Raw genomic sequence first — 13,741 nt, 5'->3', positions numbered from 1 at the left:
TTGTGGTTTGCTAAATCACAAGACGCGTCTCGAAGACCGTCGGAAAATGGTTTGTGGTTTGCTAAATCACAAGACGCGTCTCAAAGACCGTCGGAAAATGGTTTGTGGTTTGCTAAATCACAAGACGCGTTTCGAAGACCGTCGGAAAATGGTTTGTGGTTCGCTAAATCACAAGACGCGTCTCGAAGACCGTCGGAAAATGGTTTGTGGTTTGCTGAATCACAAGACGCGTCTCGAAGACCGTCGGAAAATGGTTTGTGGTATATAACAAGACGCGTCTCGAAGACCGTCGGAAAATGGTTTGTGGTTTGCTAAATCACAAGACGCGTCTCGAGTACCGTCGGAAAATTGTTTGTGGTTTGCTCAATGACAAGACGCGTCTCGAAGACCGCCAGAAAATGGTTTGTTGTTTGCTAAATCACAAAACGCGTCTCGAAGACCGTCGGAAAATGATTTGTGGTTTGCTAAATCACAAGACGCGTCTCGAAGACCGTCGGAAAATGGTTTGTTGTTTGCTAAATCACAAGACGCGTCTCGAAGGCCATCGGAAAATAGGTTTGTGGTTTGCTAAATCACAAGACGCGTCTCGAAGACCGTCGGAAAATGGTCTGACTTAGTAGCCATAGTGGGATTACCTGTAGGATCAGATATTTTGAACTTTGAAAAATTAATAAGGTTGCCGGATTTTTTAAAGCTCTTCGAAAGTTCAAATTTTTTATGCGAAAGATTAGTTTTGAGTTATTGGCTAGCAGTACTAGTTGATGCCAAATGGTTAATGGTGTACTATACGCGAAACTAAAAGTTGGATTAAATGCACGAATTTGGATTGGATTTGGATTGGCTTTGTATTGGATTTGGTTTGGATTTGGATTGGATTTGGATTGGATTTGGATTGGATTTGGATTGGATTTGGATTGGATTTGGATTGGATTTGGATTGGATTTGGATTGGATTTGGATTGGATTTGGATTAGATTTGAATTAGATTTGGATTAGATTTGGATTGGATTGGATTTGGTTGGATTAGATTTGATCGGACTGGATTTGGTTGGATTGGATTTGGTCGGAATGGATTTGGATTGGATTTGGATAGGGTTTGGATTGGATTTGAATTGGATTTAGATTGGATTTGGATTGGATTTGGATTAAATTAAAGTTCACATCAGCGTGTCAATTGGCGAGCAGCAAGCCATGACTTTTCCTCTTCTAGTCAGACCTTCGCGGCGTGCACACGCATCCATGGAGAGTCGCTGTCATAACTTTGTTCCGGCTATTTAGAGCCACACAGTCCTGTTCTACGGTCATCGTCGAATCGATATTGATATCGCTGGACGAAGCTATTCGAGTACGCTTCATCGCCAACTGTCGGCGAAAGATACGAGAGGAATCGGTAGTCACTGCAAAGCAGCAGCTGTTGGTGAAGTGCATGACAGCGAATTATGAAGCCGTCGAGGCATAGGCAAAAAATAGTCCAGTAGGTGGAGAAAATCCCGTGATGACCGGCTGTGAATGTTATTTGAATACTTTCATATTCTTCTTCTTCTTCTTCTTCTTATTCATTGGCAGTACATCTCCTACTAGGAAATTGCCGCCTCGCAGCTTAGCGTTCATTAAGCACTTTCACAGTTATTACTAGTTATTAACATTTATATAGAGCTCCATATAAACGTGATCAGGTCATAAGCAACCAGGATGCATACGAATAACAAAGATTGGCAAAAAAAATCAAGTCATTTTAAGCATGAAAAAAACTGAGTCTATGATGTCTCGACTGTTAAATATAAGTGATGGGATTCGGCTTTACAGTCTCAAAATTGTTCAAACAATAATGTTTTAACTGCCCGACGTTTCGGCTGTGTTTGGCAGCCTTCTTCTGGGAGAAACTGAAAGGGTGTTTTTATTATTAACTATTTACATTACTCCGAACATTCTATCGTTTTAACACCTACTTAGTTTTACTGTTGTCGTTGTTTTGTTACACTGTAATCTTGTGTCGTGTTGTCATTTATGTTTTCTATTTTCTTCGGGAGGTGGTATGTTTTACAATTTGTGTTTTAATAAACTTATTTTGTTCCAAACACAGCCGAAACGTCGGGCAGTTAAAACATTATTGTTTGAACAATTTTGAGATTGTAAAGCCGAATCCCATCACAAAAAAACTGAGAAATCTCATCGTTAGCAATCTAGTTATTGATCCTCGAACATAATCATTTTGTACAAAAATCAGTAGAACTGGAAAACTTATTTGCTCCTCTGTATGATATTCTCTCGCTTTTAAATTTGAAACATTTACCCACACGAGGTTTTGGGAACCAAACTGTGCACCAAACAGCCAATTTTAACGTAACTAAAACATTTCGCTATGCTCCGGTAGTCCTCAGCAAACCCATTCAGGTACCCCCAACGATAAGCTTGTTTTCGAACAATCTATCACTTCTTATTGCCACTGCCAGTGCATCGGAGCCGATAATACCGGGGTGGCGCTGCTGCACCGAGAATGCATGAATTGGAAAAATTGTATAATCAGCTGAACCGGTCGGTAGTTGTTCGGCATCCCAGACGCATTTCCAGCGAGTGTGGGCATTATTTTCGTGTCAGAGCAGCAAAAATTGGTGCTTGCGTGAGTAAACAACATCTAGACTATTTGACGATAGTTGGATATTTTTCCGTTGGGACGTCGACTTTCCTGCCTGAGAAGCCGATGTGCAGCGTGAACAAGCGTAAAAAATAAATACAAGCCAAATAACATCGATACATATAAAATTATGAGAAAACGCCCAATCGGTTATGAAAGTGAATTGGAACACATTTAAAACTACTCGATGAACAGCAGTTCAACATGACCGTTAGTTGAAAACACGAATCGCAAAGAATTTCCCATATCGACATTAGTGTAAAACCTGGTCGGGGGTCTGCGGCGTGTTTAATTCGACAACTGGCAAACAACTGTTTATTTTTTGTAATTCATTCCTCCCATTTGCATTGCATAATGCAAAATCAGAAGAAAGAAAATAGTAGCATTTAATATATATCGAGACTACATGAGGTTGCAGGATCAATTCGCGATTCCCGTCTAGGAGAATTGTAGGGATGGAAGTTTCCTTGATTGCTTAGCTCAAACTTCGTTGTGCTTGTCACACTACATTCAAATTTGCATTGACGTCGAAAGCTCTTCAGTAACATCCTTTTGCGAGCCCCTAGAATACACGAGAATCGTTTGCCATTCCATATTGATTCCATTTGATTCTACCACTGAATTTACAGTCACGTATTTAGACCTCAACAGTAAGGTCGTCATAAATATGTTAGACTTGGTCGAGTTGATTACTAATTTGAATATTTTATGCAAAATATGTAGTTCTTTATGGAAAGTTATTATTGCTGTCTGCCTCATTGCTGATGTATTTATTTTTACTTCTGAAAGTTAGAGTATCTTCGTCTTCATCTTTTTTCAGGAACAGTCTGAAACTGAAATATAATTATGTACCTCCAGGAATGCCAAAATGTGCAGTGCCTAATGGATTTATGCACATCCAAAAGCCGCAATAGGTATCCAAACATGGAAAGCTGAACAGAAATAGCATAAATTGTTATAATGTTATTACGTTGATCATTTCTGGATATCCCAACTTGTGTCACTGCCTAGTCCTTTACTACTCCATGCCATTTACCCCAAGATCTGGTTGATCGCTGACATAAAAGAAATAGTTGTTGTCTTTTACTTTTCCATTATGCCGAGATGAAATCTCCTGAGTTGTGACCGGTTTACACACTCCGGTTGAAGATGCAGCATGCCTATTGCTGCGCGAACGAAGTCAGGTACCTGTACTGACTGATCGAACGAGGAAGAGATGTTCTCCCGTAGGCAGATGCTGGCAGTCTTCCATGGCTGAACGGGTTCGTAATAGGTTAACAGAATTGCGTAATTGTTGTCCGTACAGAGCGAGTTGTACCAACAGCTGTTGACAACCGCGGATGGGAGGCGTTGAATGGGGCACTTTAGGAACATCATCTAGCCTGTAATTGCCTTGTCGCTAATGCGATAGAGTGTCAATAATGTCATGCATGGTCAAAAGGCGTTTTATGTCATGGTTTTGTAATTTCTGACATTACTGACGCCACATTTTACCAGCCGAAGATCATCTACCAGGAAGACAAAATTCGATTTGCGAAAGGTGGCTAAAACAACAGATTAATCTTTACAGCAGATTATAATGCCACCTGTAAAATCCAATCTACCGGCATCAGAACCGCAAATAATGAATTCAATAACGCGAACATTACTCGTTTCATCCTGGTCGCGATTTTCCCCCAGTGAGAAAAATCTTGTTCATGTAATCATCAAATAAGCAGCGCTGCTGGTGAACAAGTTGTGCATTGCCGAAGATAATCTGTTTCGTCGAAAAGTTAGCGCCATAATTCCAACAATCACGAAGAAGAGGCATCACAGTAACTCATATTTGCCGCTCATGGTTTCCAGGTGTAAAAAGAGGGAAAATAACACCAATTATAGAGCGGCAGTCTGTTCGCTATTCTTATAGGCTGACAATTATGGATGTTGGAGTGTTAGGAGGCGTGATAATGCGACGGGGAAGACTAAACAAAAACTCATAACCTGAGCGACAACGACGACTTGGCGATGTGGATGCGGATGCCTTGACACGAACCGGGCACAGCGGTAACAGGCATCTAATTGGTGATGCAGCGAAAAAATGCGGGCAAACAGAAGCGAGCAAAATGAAAAACCTATTGCCCCAGTCAGTAGCAGTATCAACATTTTGTGGAGCGATCGCTCCGTGAGACGTAATGAGTTGATTATAGGCCGGCTGGTTACTGCTGCCTGCTGGGGATTCGTGGATTTGGGCAACCAACGTGCATCACCCGGCCGGTGGTGACGAAAATGACTTACTACGCGCCGCCGTAAAGCGACATTATGTAGTGCAGCGAACTGTGGGAACAAGGGGTTTCCTACTGTTGCCAATCAGTAGGTAGGTACACATCGCCGTTGGTGATTTGCGTTGGTAAACAGTGAAATGTGAGCCACTACTGAATTAAAAATATATTCTCAAATTAATTAAAATTCTCTCAATTTTTATTTTCTTCAGAAATCCAGATTTTTTTGGAACAAAATAATCAAAAATAGTTCAAAAGCTGTTCGAGTTACCCACAGTCTTTTCCCATGAATCATTCTCATTCCTCTTAGATCAATCAGTTTTCAAGAAAAAATCATCTGAAATTATTTATCATAATTTAAAACTTTTGAAGATATTCATCAATATGGTCCAACAAAACAACACAAATTTGAGCGACTCACACTATTGCCAGACAATGATAGACAATGATAGTTATTTAAGACATTACAAGAAAAAAAAGTTCATAACTTTTTTTTCCTTTTTTTTCCTTGTCATAAGAAGAGTTTGTACAGTCCCATTTAATTCCACCACTTAATTATACCTTGACAGATACGTATTTCGACCTCAACAGTAAGGTCGTCTTCAGTGTCTCGTACTTGACTCGACTTATAACTTTGGTAATTAATGCTTTAACTAGCTGACTCGGCGAAATTTGTCTTTATCAATTTTCTGATAAATTCATTTGCGTTCACAATTTATCTAGAAAACAAATCGGTTCTTCAGAATGATCTCTGATTATTTTTACAACTTTGTTTTATATAAAGGGGAACTGTTCCGATATTCATCTCATCGCGAAACAAAGAAATACATACACCACCATTTTTGTCGCTTCTTTTTGTCAACATGCGTGCTCACTGCTGAAAATAACAAAAATAAGAAAAAAATCCAAGCAAATTGTACGAAAAACCATTTCATCGAAAATATTGAGTTTTGATTTCCAAAGCATTCCAATTTCATCATAACATTCTTCATCGTAAAAAGAAGATGAAAACGAATATAAATTAGCAAAAGTTGGGCTGTCTATTCTTGATTGATATGCGGGTGTACAAATACCACACGCAAAAAAAAAAGCGTTCCCGAATTCGTGAACCAGCAAAAATACACCGTGATTTAACTTATGGATTCGGGATCACCAGTCACGTTTTCCAGAACGTTCCAGAAAACGTGACTGTGTTCCCGTATCCGTGGCACGTTGTTCCCACCGTGAACCAGCGATGCCAGATTGCTTCAACATCATTTCCGTAGATTCACTCAAAAATTTTGGCTGGCCCTATTTTGGCGCTCCTCCACAATCCTTGTATACAGAACATTACACGACTGATCTTTAACTTTTCTCAATGCATAGACATCAGATAACAACAAGACCACTAACCGTCAAAAACATTGTTCATTCATAATTTGGTATCAGCAGTAACAACTATAAGGTCAGAACTTATCCAGTACAGTATTTAAACAACCCCAAAGGAAGAAAACCGTCAAAATATCGAGATTAAAATCCATCCATTACCAAACTTCTATTTAATCCAGGAGTTTGTCCAGAAATTTCTCGAAAAAAATCTTGAAATCCTTGTGTTATTTCATAAATTTATCCAGAAATTCTTTGGAAAGTCTGCTAGACATTTTTCTGTAAATACTTTAAACAATTCTATGGGAAAAAACCTCCAGGAATTAATTCTGTAAGTCATCCAAAACATTCTTCAGGCATATCTTCTTTTTTTAATTCCTTCAGAAATCTATATATAATATCCAAAATTGTTCCAGGAATTCATTTTAAAATTCCAACAGGACTTCCGTTGGAAAATCCTTCGTCCCACAAATTCCTTCGGAAATGTCTATAGGACAGCCTTAGAAAGTTCCGTAAAGAGTTCTTCCGGAAATTTGATCAGAAATTCTTTTCAGAATTATTAAGGAATTTCTCCAAAAACCCTAAGTAAAATTTTCAGAAATTGCTACAGGAACTAGTTGACCCGGCAGACGTTGTCCTGCATAGTAGGCGATAAAGCGCGTTGTGAACTGCCCATGCGAAATTTCCATACAAATCATAATTTTAGTTTTTCACTATTTTCTCAACTTTTCCCGGGATTTTCGCATGAGGAAATATCATATAAACCCGTCGGAAACGATAACCAACATACTTGCTGAAGGAATGAAGAAAATCCATCCAGCCGTTTTCGAGTTATGCGGATACGAACACAGACCATTTCATTTTTATTATATAGATTAATCCAGAAATTGTTTTATTAATTTTTATGGAAATCGATTCACGAAAAATTCCGTTTGTTTAGAAATTTATCCACTAGTTCATTTGGAATTTCCTCTAGAAAATTCTAGGATGAAGCTCTAGGAGTATCCGAGTGAATTACAAAAGAAATTTCCAAAGTTTTGTAAGAGAATGTTCGACATTCAAAAGTCCTAAAAAGAATTTTCAGAAGATTTCTCGTAGAAACTTCTGGAAATTTTTACAAGGACCTTTCCGAAAGTATTCCTTGAATAATGTGCAATGGAATTATACATTTGGAATTTATTTGGAACTCTTGGAGGAGCCACCGAAAGTATTTTTGGAGGAATTTACAAATGAATTATTGAAGGATTTTCCGAAGGAGAGCTTGAGTGGATTTTCGAAAAGTAATCCTAAAGGAATTTCTGAGAGAATTGCTAAAGGAATTTCCGAAGGAGTTTCTAAAAGAATTTCTTAAGAAACTTCCGGATGAATCCCTGAAAGGGTTTTTCAAAGGAATTTACATTGAAATATCAAATGGAATTTCCAAAGAAATGCCTAGATTTCGGGATTTCCTCCAGGATTCATAAAAATTGGCGAAAAAGCATTTTAAAGAACAATTTTGGGATAAACAAGCAAATTTGAGGGAAATACTCAGTTTAGTGGGTCGCGTGCACCATTTGTCCCAGTTGAACTCCGCCAGAATAATTTTTTAACCAATGATGTACCTATATGTAATGAAATGTGTAACGAGGTTACAGAACAAAAAGATATACTTATCCCCAACCTACCCTTATCATACCTTCTTTAAAAAAATACTAAGCGTTAGCAATCAAGGACTTTCGTGTCGACTAGAGCGCCAAAGGGAGCTGTCAAAATCATACATGACATTCATGTTTAGGCCACCGGAAAAAGGTTTCCGAAGGCGAAATCAACCGATGTAGGCACTCGGGTGTAGAATAAAAGGCAATATATGTGTATAGCCAGAATATTCCATCTGTGTAATCAGATATCATTCCGACCACGAAGCAGTAAAAACGTGACAGGAGAACTTAGTTGTGAGCATCCAAACCCGAACAGTAGCTTAGCATAGAAAAGTAGAGTTTAGTGCAAAGGTTGAGCGAGCTGGTAATAAAAAGTAGTCGTGGTTAGTATGAAATGAGTAGGGAAAAATGAGAAGCTAATTTAGAGTTAGTTTCAGGAAAGCATTGACTAGAGTCTGTGAGAAGGTGGTACGAGAAAACCTAACCAAGACTGCTCAACACTGCGTGAATTGCAGTAAACTAAAAGGTATGGAAACATAAAAAGAAAAGTACCAATGTTAACTCCTAAAATTCGTTTGAAGGTAAACCTTCAAACGAAGGTCCCACTCTAGGGCTAGAAGTCCGGCCGCGAGCCCACCTTGGTCAGCAGGCCCAACCTACACGTGTCGACAAAACGAGTGACACCCTGGACGGTGGTACGTGTCGACCCGAACGACCCGAACCCTCTCAGCTAAAGCTTCCCAGTTATCGTAGACCACCGTACTAGCCGCCTGCAACCACAATCAATACCGCCGCTCTGTAAGCTCGTATGCGACCAGCCGCCGTTCGGTAAGCTCAAACGGCAAGCACCCGATATAGCATCGCAGCCAACGTTCGACGGCTGATGGTGTATGTCAAGGATTTAAGCTACCACCCACCAGCATTATGCAACCATCGCGCGCAACGAAATCCACCACCTGTGCAGCATCCATCTCAACAGTGACGTACGCAGTAAGCGATACCCGATACTAACCCCTAGAAATTAATGTATTGGAGAATGGTTGGCGTTTATGTTTGAATGAAACGTTGAGTTGTGAAGTGGAAGGTTTATTGAAAGATACGCAAATCGAATGTTTTTTTTTGTTCTTTGCGGCAATTTTAGTTGTTTATTTCCAATTATTCTCCGTCTGTTGGTTTCACACGAACGGTTCGCCAGTGTATGATTTTCGGACAACCCGCCCTGAGGTCTCTAGCCGGAACGGGAAGTTTATAAATTGTTAAATCGCTCCTTCGCGGTGACCTCGGTCACCTGGCGCATAAGTGAAGGTCGTGAGCTCCCTTTAAACCCTGAAAACAGCCCCGCCCGTTACAAATGTTAAGGCTCTATAAACCGTAATCAATCCGATAATGACGATGATTTTATTCGAATCCGCACTAATACTAATAAAGTTTTGAACTAAATTCAATATTTTGGGGCTATTTGCCGACTTACCTCCATCATTGCATATTCATTACATTTTCATATAAATTTTTCACTTATCCAAATTAACAATTACTGAGGAATTGCAGGAAAAACGCTGAAAACTGCCTTTTTTCCTGGGCCGGCATTCGTATTTTTATCGAACGCATACTAACTCCAAACGTTCGGAGCAAACACATACACACGCACTTGATTTTTCACTTGATTTTTTCCCACTGTTTCCTTGATTTAATCACTCCTAAAACATATTCACTAACTGAGTTTCACCTTTTTATTTAATCTTGACTACCGATCAATTCACTTCACGTCCAAAAACGGTCGAAAACTGGGGCCTCATTGCGCATCTCCTTTCGACAGCTCTTTCGTATGACAGCTTGCATGGTTTGCTCGTTTCGAATCGAGATGCACAATGCCACCCCTGCTTTCCAAAAATCGAAGTGAGAGACAAATTTGACGACCGTATTGTGAATGCAATAAAATGCGGAAGACTCAAATTCACTAGCGCAATAAGTGAAATGGTGAGTACAAAATCTACGCGATGCAATTTCATTCAATCCGAACAATACAACGTATACGCCAGCCAACACGCAAACAAAGGTGTGCATACACAAGAAAATAATCATCTCTTCACCGTTGCCAGATTTGTTTATTGGAAAAAATCATTGCTGTTTGTCGGATTGAACAAATATACCAGAAATGAATATTTAAACATGTTGTGTAAGCTTCTGTTAAATTCCAAGTGGTGAATAACAGATTTTAAACCGATAAATACCCATATATTCGGTACACCGTGAACATATGTTATGATATAGAATAGACATTTCGTCAAGTCTGGCAACATTATGCATCAGCTGGCATATTTTTAACACCCCATTTCCACCCACCCCAGTTGTAAACAAAATTTATCTATCGCTGCTGCGCTTTTCCGTACCAATTGCCTCACTATTACAAACAAGCGATACAGTCATTAATTCTCAAAACATTGTGATGGAGTCTTGAGCCTTAAATAAATGTTTGAGCTGTTTTAAGATTTGTGCAGTCAAGAATCCAGACGATAGGGTTAGCTTGAGCCTTGAAGTTAATTACGTGTATGGCAGCATACTCTAATTATCTCTCTATGTTGAAGAGGGTCCGGTAATTCAATATAATGGTCCTTTGAGCCTGGGAAACTATACGGTTATACAGTTCGAAGTAACCATAAGGCTGTTCAAACTTAGCTTCAGGATTAGACCGCAAGAGCAAGAGTGTTATTCAAGAATTTAAATAGGATGTTCGTCTTCACTGAATGAATTGCTTCATGCTTCATGGATTATTTTCAATGTGATTCGTTACTGGAGTTTAGGCAGTGGTAATCTCGGTCAATGATCGACCAGAAAATAATCAAGATTGCTTTCATAATGGAAAGGTGAGGGGGAGAAGGGTATCAGCGAGGAAATTAATCTCCCTTCAACGCTGAGACTCTTCCCTTTCTCTTCAAATGGAAGCTCAACAGAAGTTCGTTTGATTCTAATCGTAACAATAACGTATCTCAATGAAACTATCAATTCAGAAGCAGAAGTAACCTACACATCCCATAAATCAAAGGGATTCCAATGTGTTTGAATTGTTTTGGTTTATGAATGCGACATTTTTTGCTACGGATAAATCCACTTTAAGATTTTTATGCGTATGGGGTGGTACACTAATTACGTAAGCATTTTTTCTGGGTTTTTCAACCAACCCCCTCCCCCCATGTAAGATTTTTCTCTTGCAAATGATTTTTTATATAATAAGTGCTTACGTAATATGTGTACGGTCCCTATAGCCCATTTTTTCGTCTGTGAGTAATATAGGTATTCATATTTTAAATTGAATTAAGGTGACAAAGTTATCAAAAAAAAAACAAGTCCCCCTTCGGATTATTTTTGCCTGTAATTAATAAATTGCGGATCTCCAGTAGCCTTGCGATCAAAGGCGTAGGATTGCTAATCCGGAAATTGCGAGTTCGATTCTCGGTCCGGTCTAGGATGTTTTGGTGGGCATAGAAAAACTTTCAATTATTAACCGAGGAAATGCTAATAGAATACTAAGTTGAAAAGCAGGCTATGTTCCAGTTGGAATGTAGAGCCATTGAAGAAGAAGAAGAATTAATAAAATGAGGGGGCAACAAAAAAATTTCCATTTTTTTTAGAATTATCAAAACTTTCTTTAATAAATCCAAGGACACTAAATTAATGATTTCGTGTGTGTTACGTGTGTGGACGCAATGAGAAAACAGAACTCAAGCTCTATCTGGTAAAAGGGCGAATGTCGCAAGAGAAAATTCTCTTCGTCGACTTCCCCTCTTTTAAATAAAAGTGACAAGCAGAGGATTTCTTTGCAGTTTATCACCTCATAATGCAAGTTCGCATTGTTTTCTATCGTGCTGAGGTGATAAACCACAAAGAAATCCACTGCTTGTCACTTTTATTAAAAAGAGGGGAAGTCGGCGAAGAGAATCCTCTCTTGCGACATTCGCCCTTATTCCAGATAGAGCTTGAACTGTGCAATAAAAATCCTATTCGACTAAATGCTGATGTCATATTAGAAATTTGGAGACAGTACTCGTCGATAGACAATCCTTCCGCACGCGATGGCATATGAGCAAGTCAAACCACCTTCCTTTTGCCAGTGGAGATATATCAGCTTCCACACTGATATTCTTCCCTCCCCCTTCATACGGGAGCTTGGCAGAAGGAAGGTCGTGCGATATGTGCCATCACAAATATTGCCCTCCGCTCGCTTTCAAATCGACTTCTATAAAAACATTCTTCATGCCTGCCGTATCCTAACGGAACTATCAATTCTATACTTTCGCCTCTAATGCTATCATAAACATGAACGTCCAAGTTTGGAAGATGATATTAGCATTTCCATATCATTGTAAATTCAAGGAGTTTTTGATTTTTTTCATTTCGGAGACCAATAGAACATAACTTTCAATAAATATTTGTATCGGTCTTGCCCTCTCAATAGAAACCTATATATCCGGAATTTGCATATTGTTTACTCAACCTGAATTAAATTTGAAACCACACCAGTTGAAACTAAATGTGTGCTTGTAAAATAATCCGTAGATTTCCGCAGAAATTTTCAAAATTCCGTAGTTTTTATCTACGGATCCGTAGATCCGTAGAAAGCATTCAATTCCGTAAATTTAAGGAAATTTCCGTAGATCTGACATCGCTGCCGTGAACTTGTTAGTTCACGAATCCATGAACGTTTTTTTTTACGTGACTTTGTTTTATATATAGAAGAAGAAGTTGTTTATGATTTGAACAATAGTTCAATTTCCCGATTGGCTTCTCGATCTCCCGCATTTTTCCCAGTTTTTTCCCGGTTGTGTCCAAGTCCCGTTTTTTTCAACTGGATTTTTGTTAGGAAAGGCTCTATAAACCGTAATCAATCCGATGATGACGATGATTTTGTTCGAATCCGCACTAATACTAATAAAGTTTTGAACTAAATTCAATATTTTGGGGCTATTTGCCAACTTACCTCAATCATTGCATATTCATTACATTTTAATATTAATTTTTCACTTATCCACACTAACAATAACTGAGATATTGCTGGAAAACGCTGAAAACTGCTTTTTTCCTAGACCGACATTCACTTTTATATCGAACGCATACTAACTTCGAACGTTCGGAGCAGACACATACACACGCACTTGATTTTTCACTTGATCTTTCCCCACTGTTTCCTTGACTTAATCACTCCTAAAAACATATTCACTAACTGAGTTTCACCTTTTTCTTCAATCTTGACTACCGATTAATTCACTTCACGTCCAAAAACTGTCGAAAACTGCTTTCCAAAAATCGAAGTGAGAGACAAATTTGACGACCGTATTGTAAATGCAATAAAATGCGGAAGACTCAAATTCACTAGCGCAATAAGTGAAATGGTGAGAACAAAATCTACGCGATGCAACTTCATTCAATCCGAACAATACAACGTATACGCCAGCCAAGTCCACGCCAACACGCAAACAAAAGGTGTGCATACACAAGAAAATAATCATCTCTTCACCGTTGCCAGATTTATTTATTGGAAAAAATCATTGCTGTTTGTCGGATTGAACAAATAAACCAAAAATAAATATTTAAACATGTTATGTAAGCTTCTGTTACATTCCAAGTGGTGTATACAAAAATTTTAACCGGTAAAAACCCATATATTTGATACACCGTGAACATGTGTTATGATATAAAAAAACATTTCGTCAAGTCTGGCAACATTATGCATCAGCTGGCATATTTTTAACACCCCATTTCCACCCACCCCAGTTGTAAACAAAATTTATTTATCGCTGCTGCACTTTTCCGTACCAATTGCCTCACTATTACAAACAAGCGATACAGTCA

At 38.8% G+C, this 13,741-nt stretch overlaps 1 protein-coding gene across 2 annotated transcripts in view; it reads right to left on the bottom strand.

Moving 5' to 3' along the window:
* The window catches only part of LOC134226299 (putative mediator of RNA polymerase II transcription subunit 26), a 55,802-nt gene that overhangs the window by 33,709 nt on the left and 8,352 nt on the right, over positions 1–13,741 (bottom strand). The window contains exon 1 of one of the 2 annotated variants that reach the window (XM_062706987.1): positions 9,366–9,389. The exons of the other annotated variant lie outside the window; for it this stretch is intronic. Coding sequence (XP_062562971.1) covers positions 9,366–9,374 — 9 coding nt within the window. The 5' untranslated portion in view covers positions 9,375–9,389. Of the gene's footprint in view, positions 1–9,365; positions 9,390–13,741 lie in introns of those variants that run through there. 2 annotated transcript variants of the gene reach the window in all.

This window comes from Armigeres subalbatus, chromosome 3 (assembly GCF_024139115.2).
Source record: "Armigeres subalbatus isolate Guangzhou_Male chromosome 3, GZ_Asu_2, whole genome shotgun sequence".
Classification (NCBI taxonomy): domain Eukaryota; kingdom Metazoa; phylum Arthropoda; class Insecta; order Diptera; family Culicidae; genus Armigeres; species Armigeres subalbatus.
The sequence above is the reverse complement of the archived record's forward strand: the minus strand, read 5'-3'. Positions and strand labels throughout refer to the sequence as shown.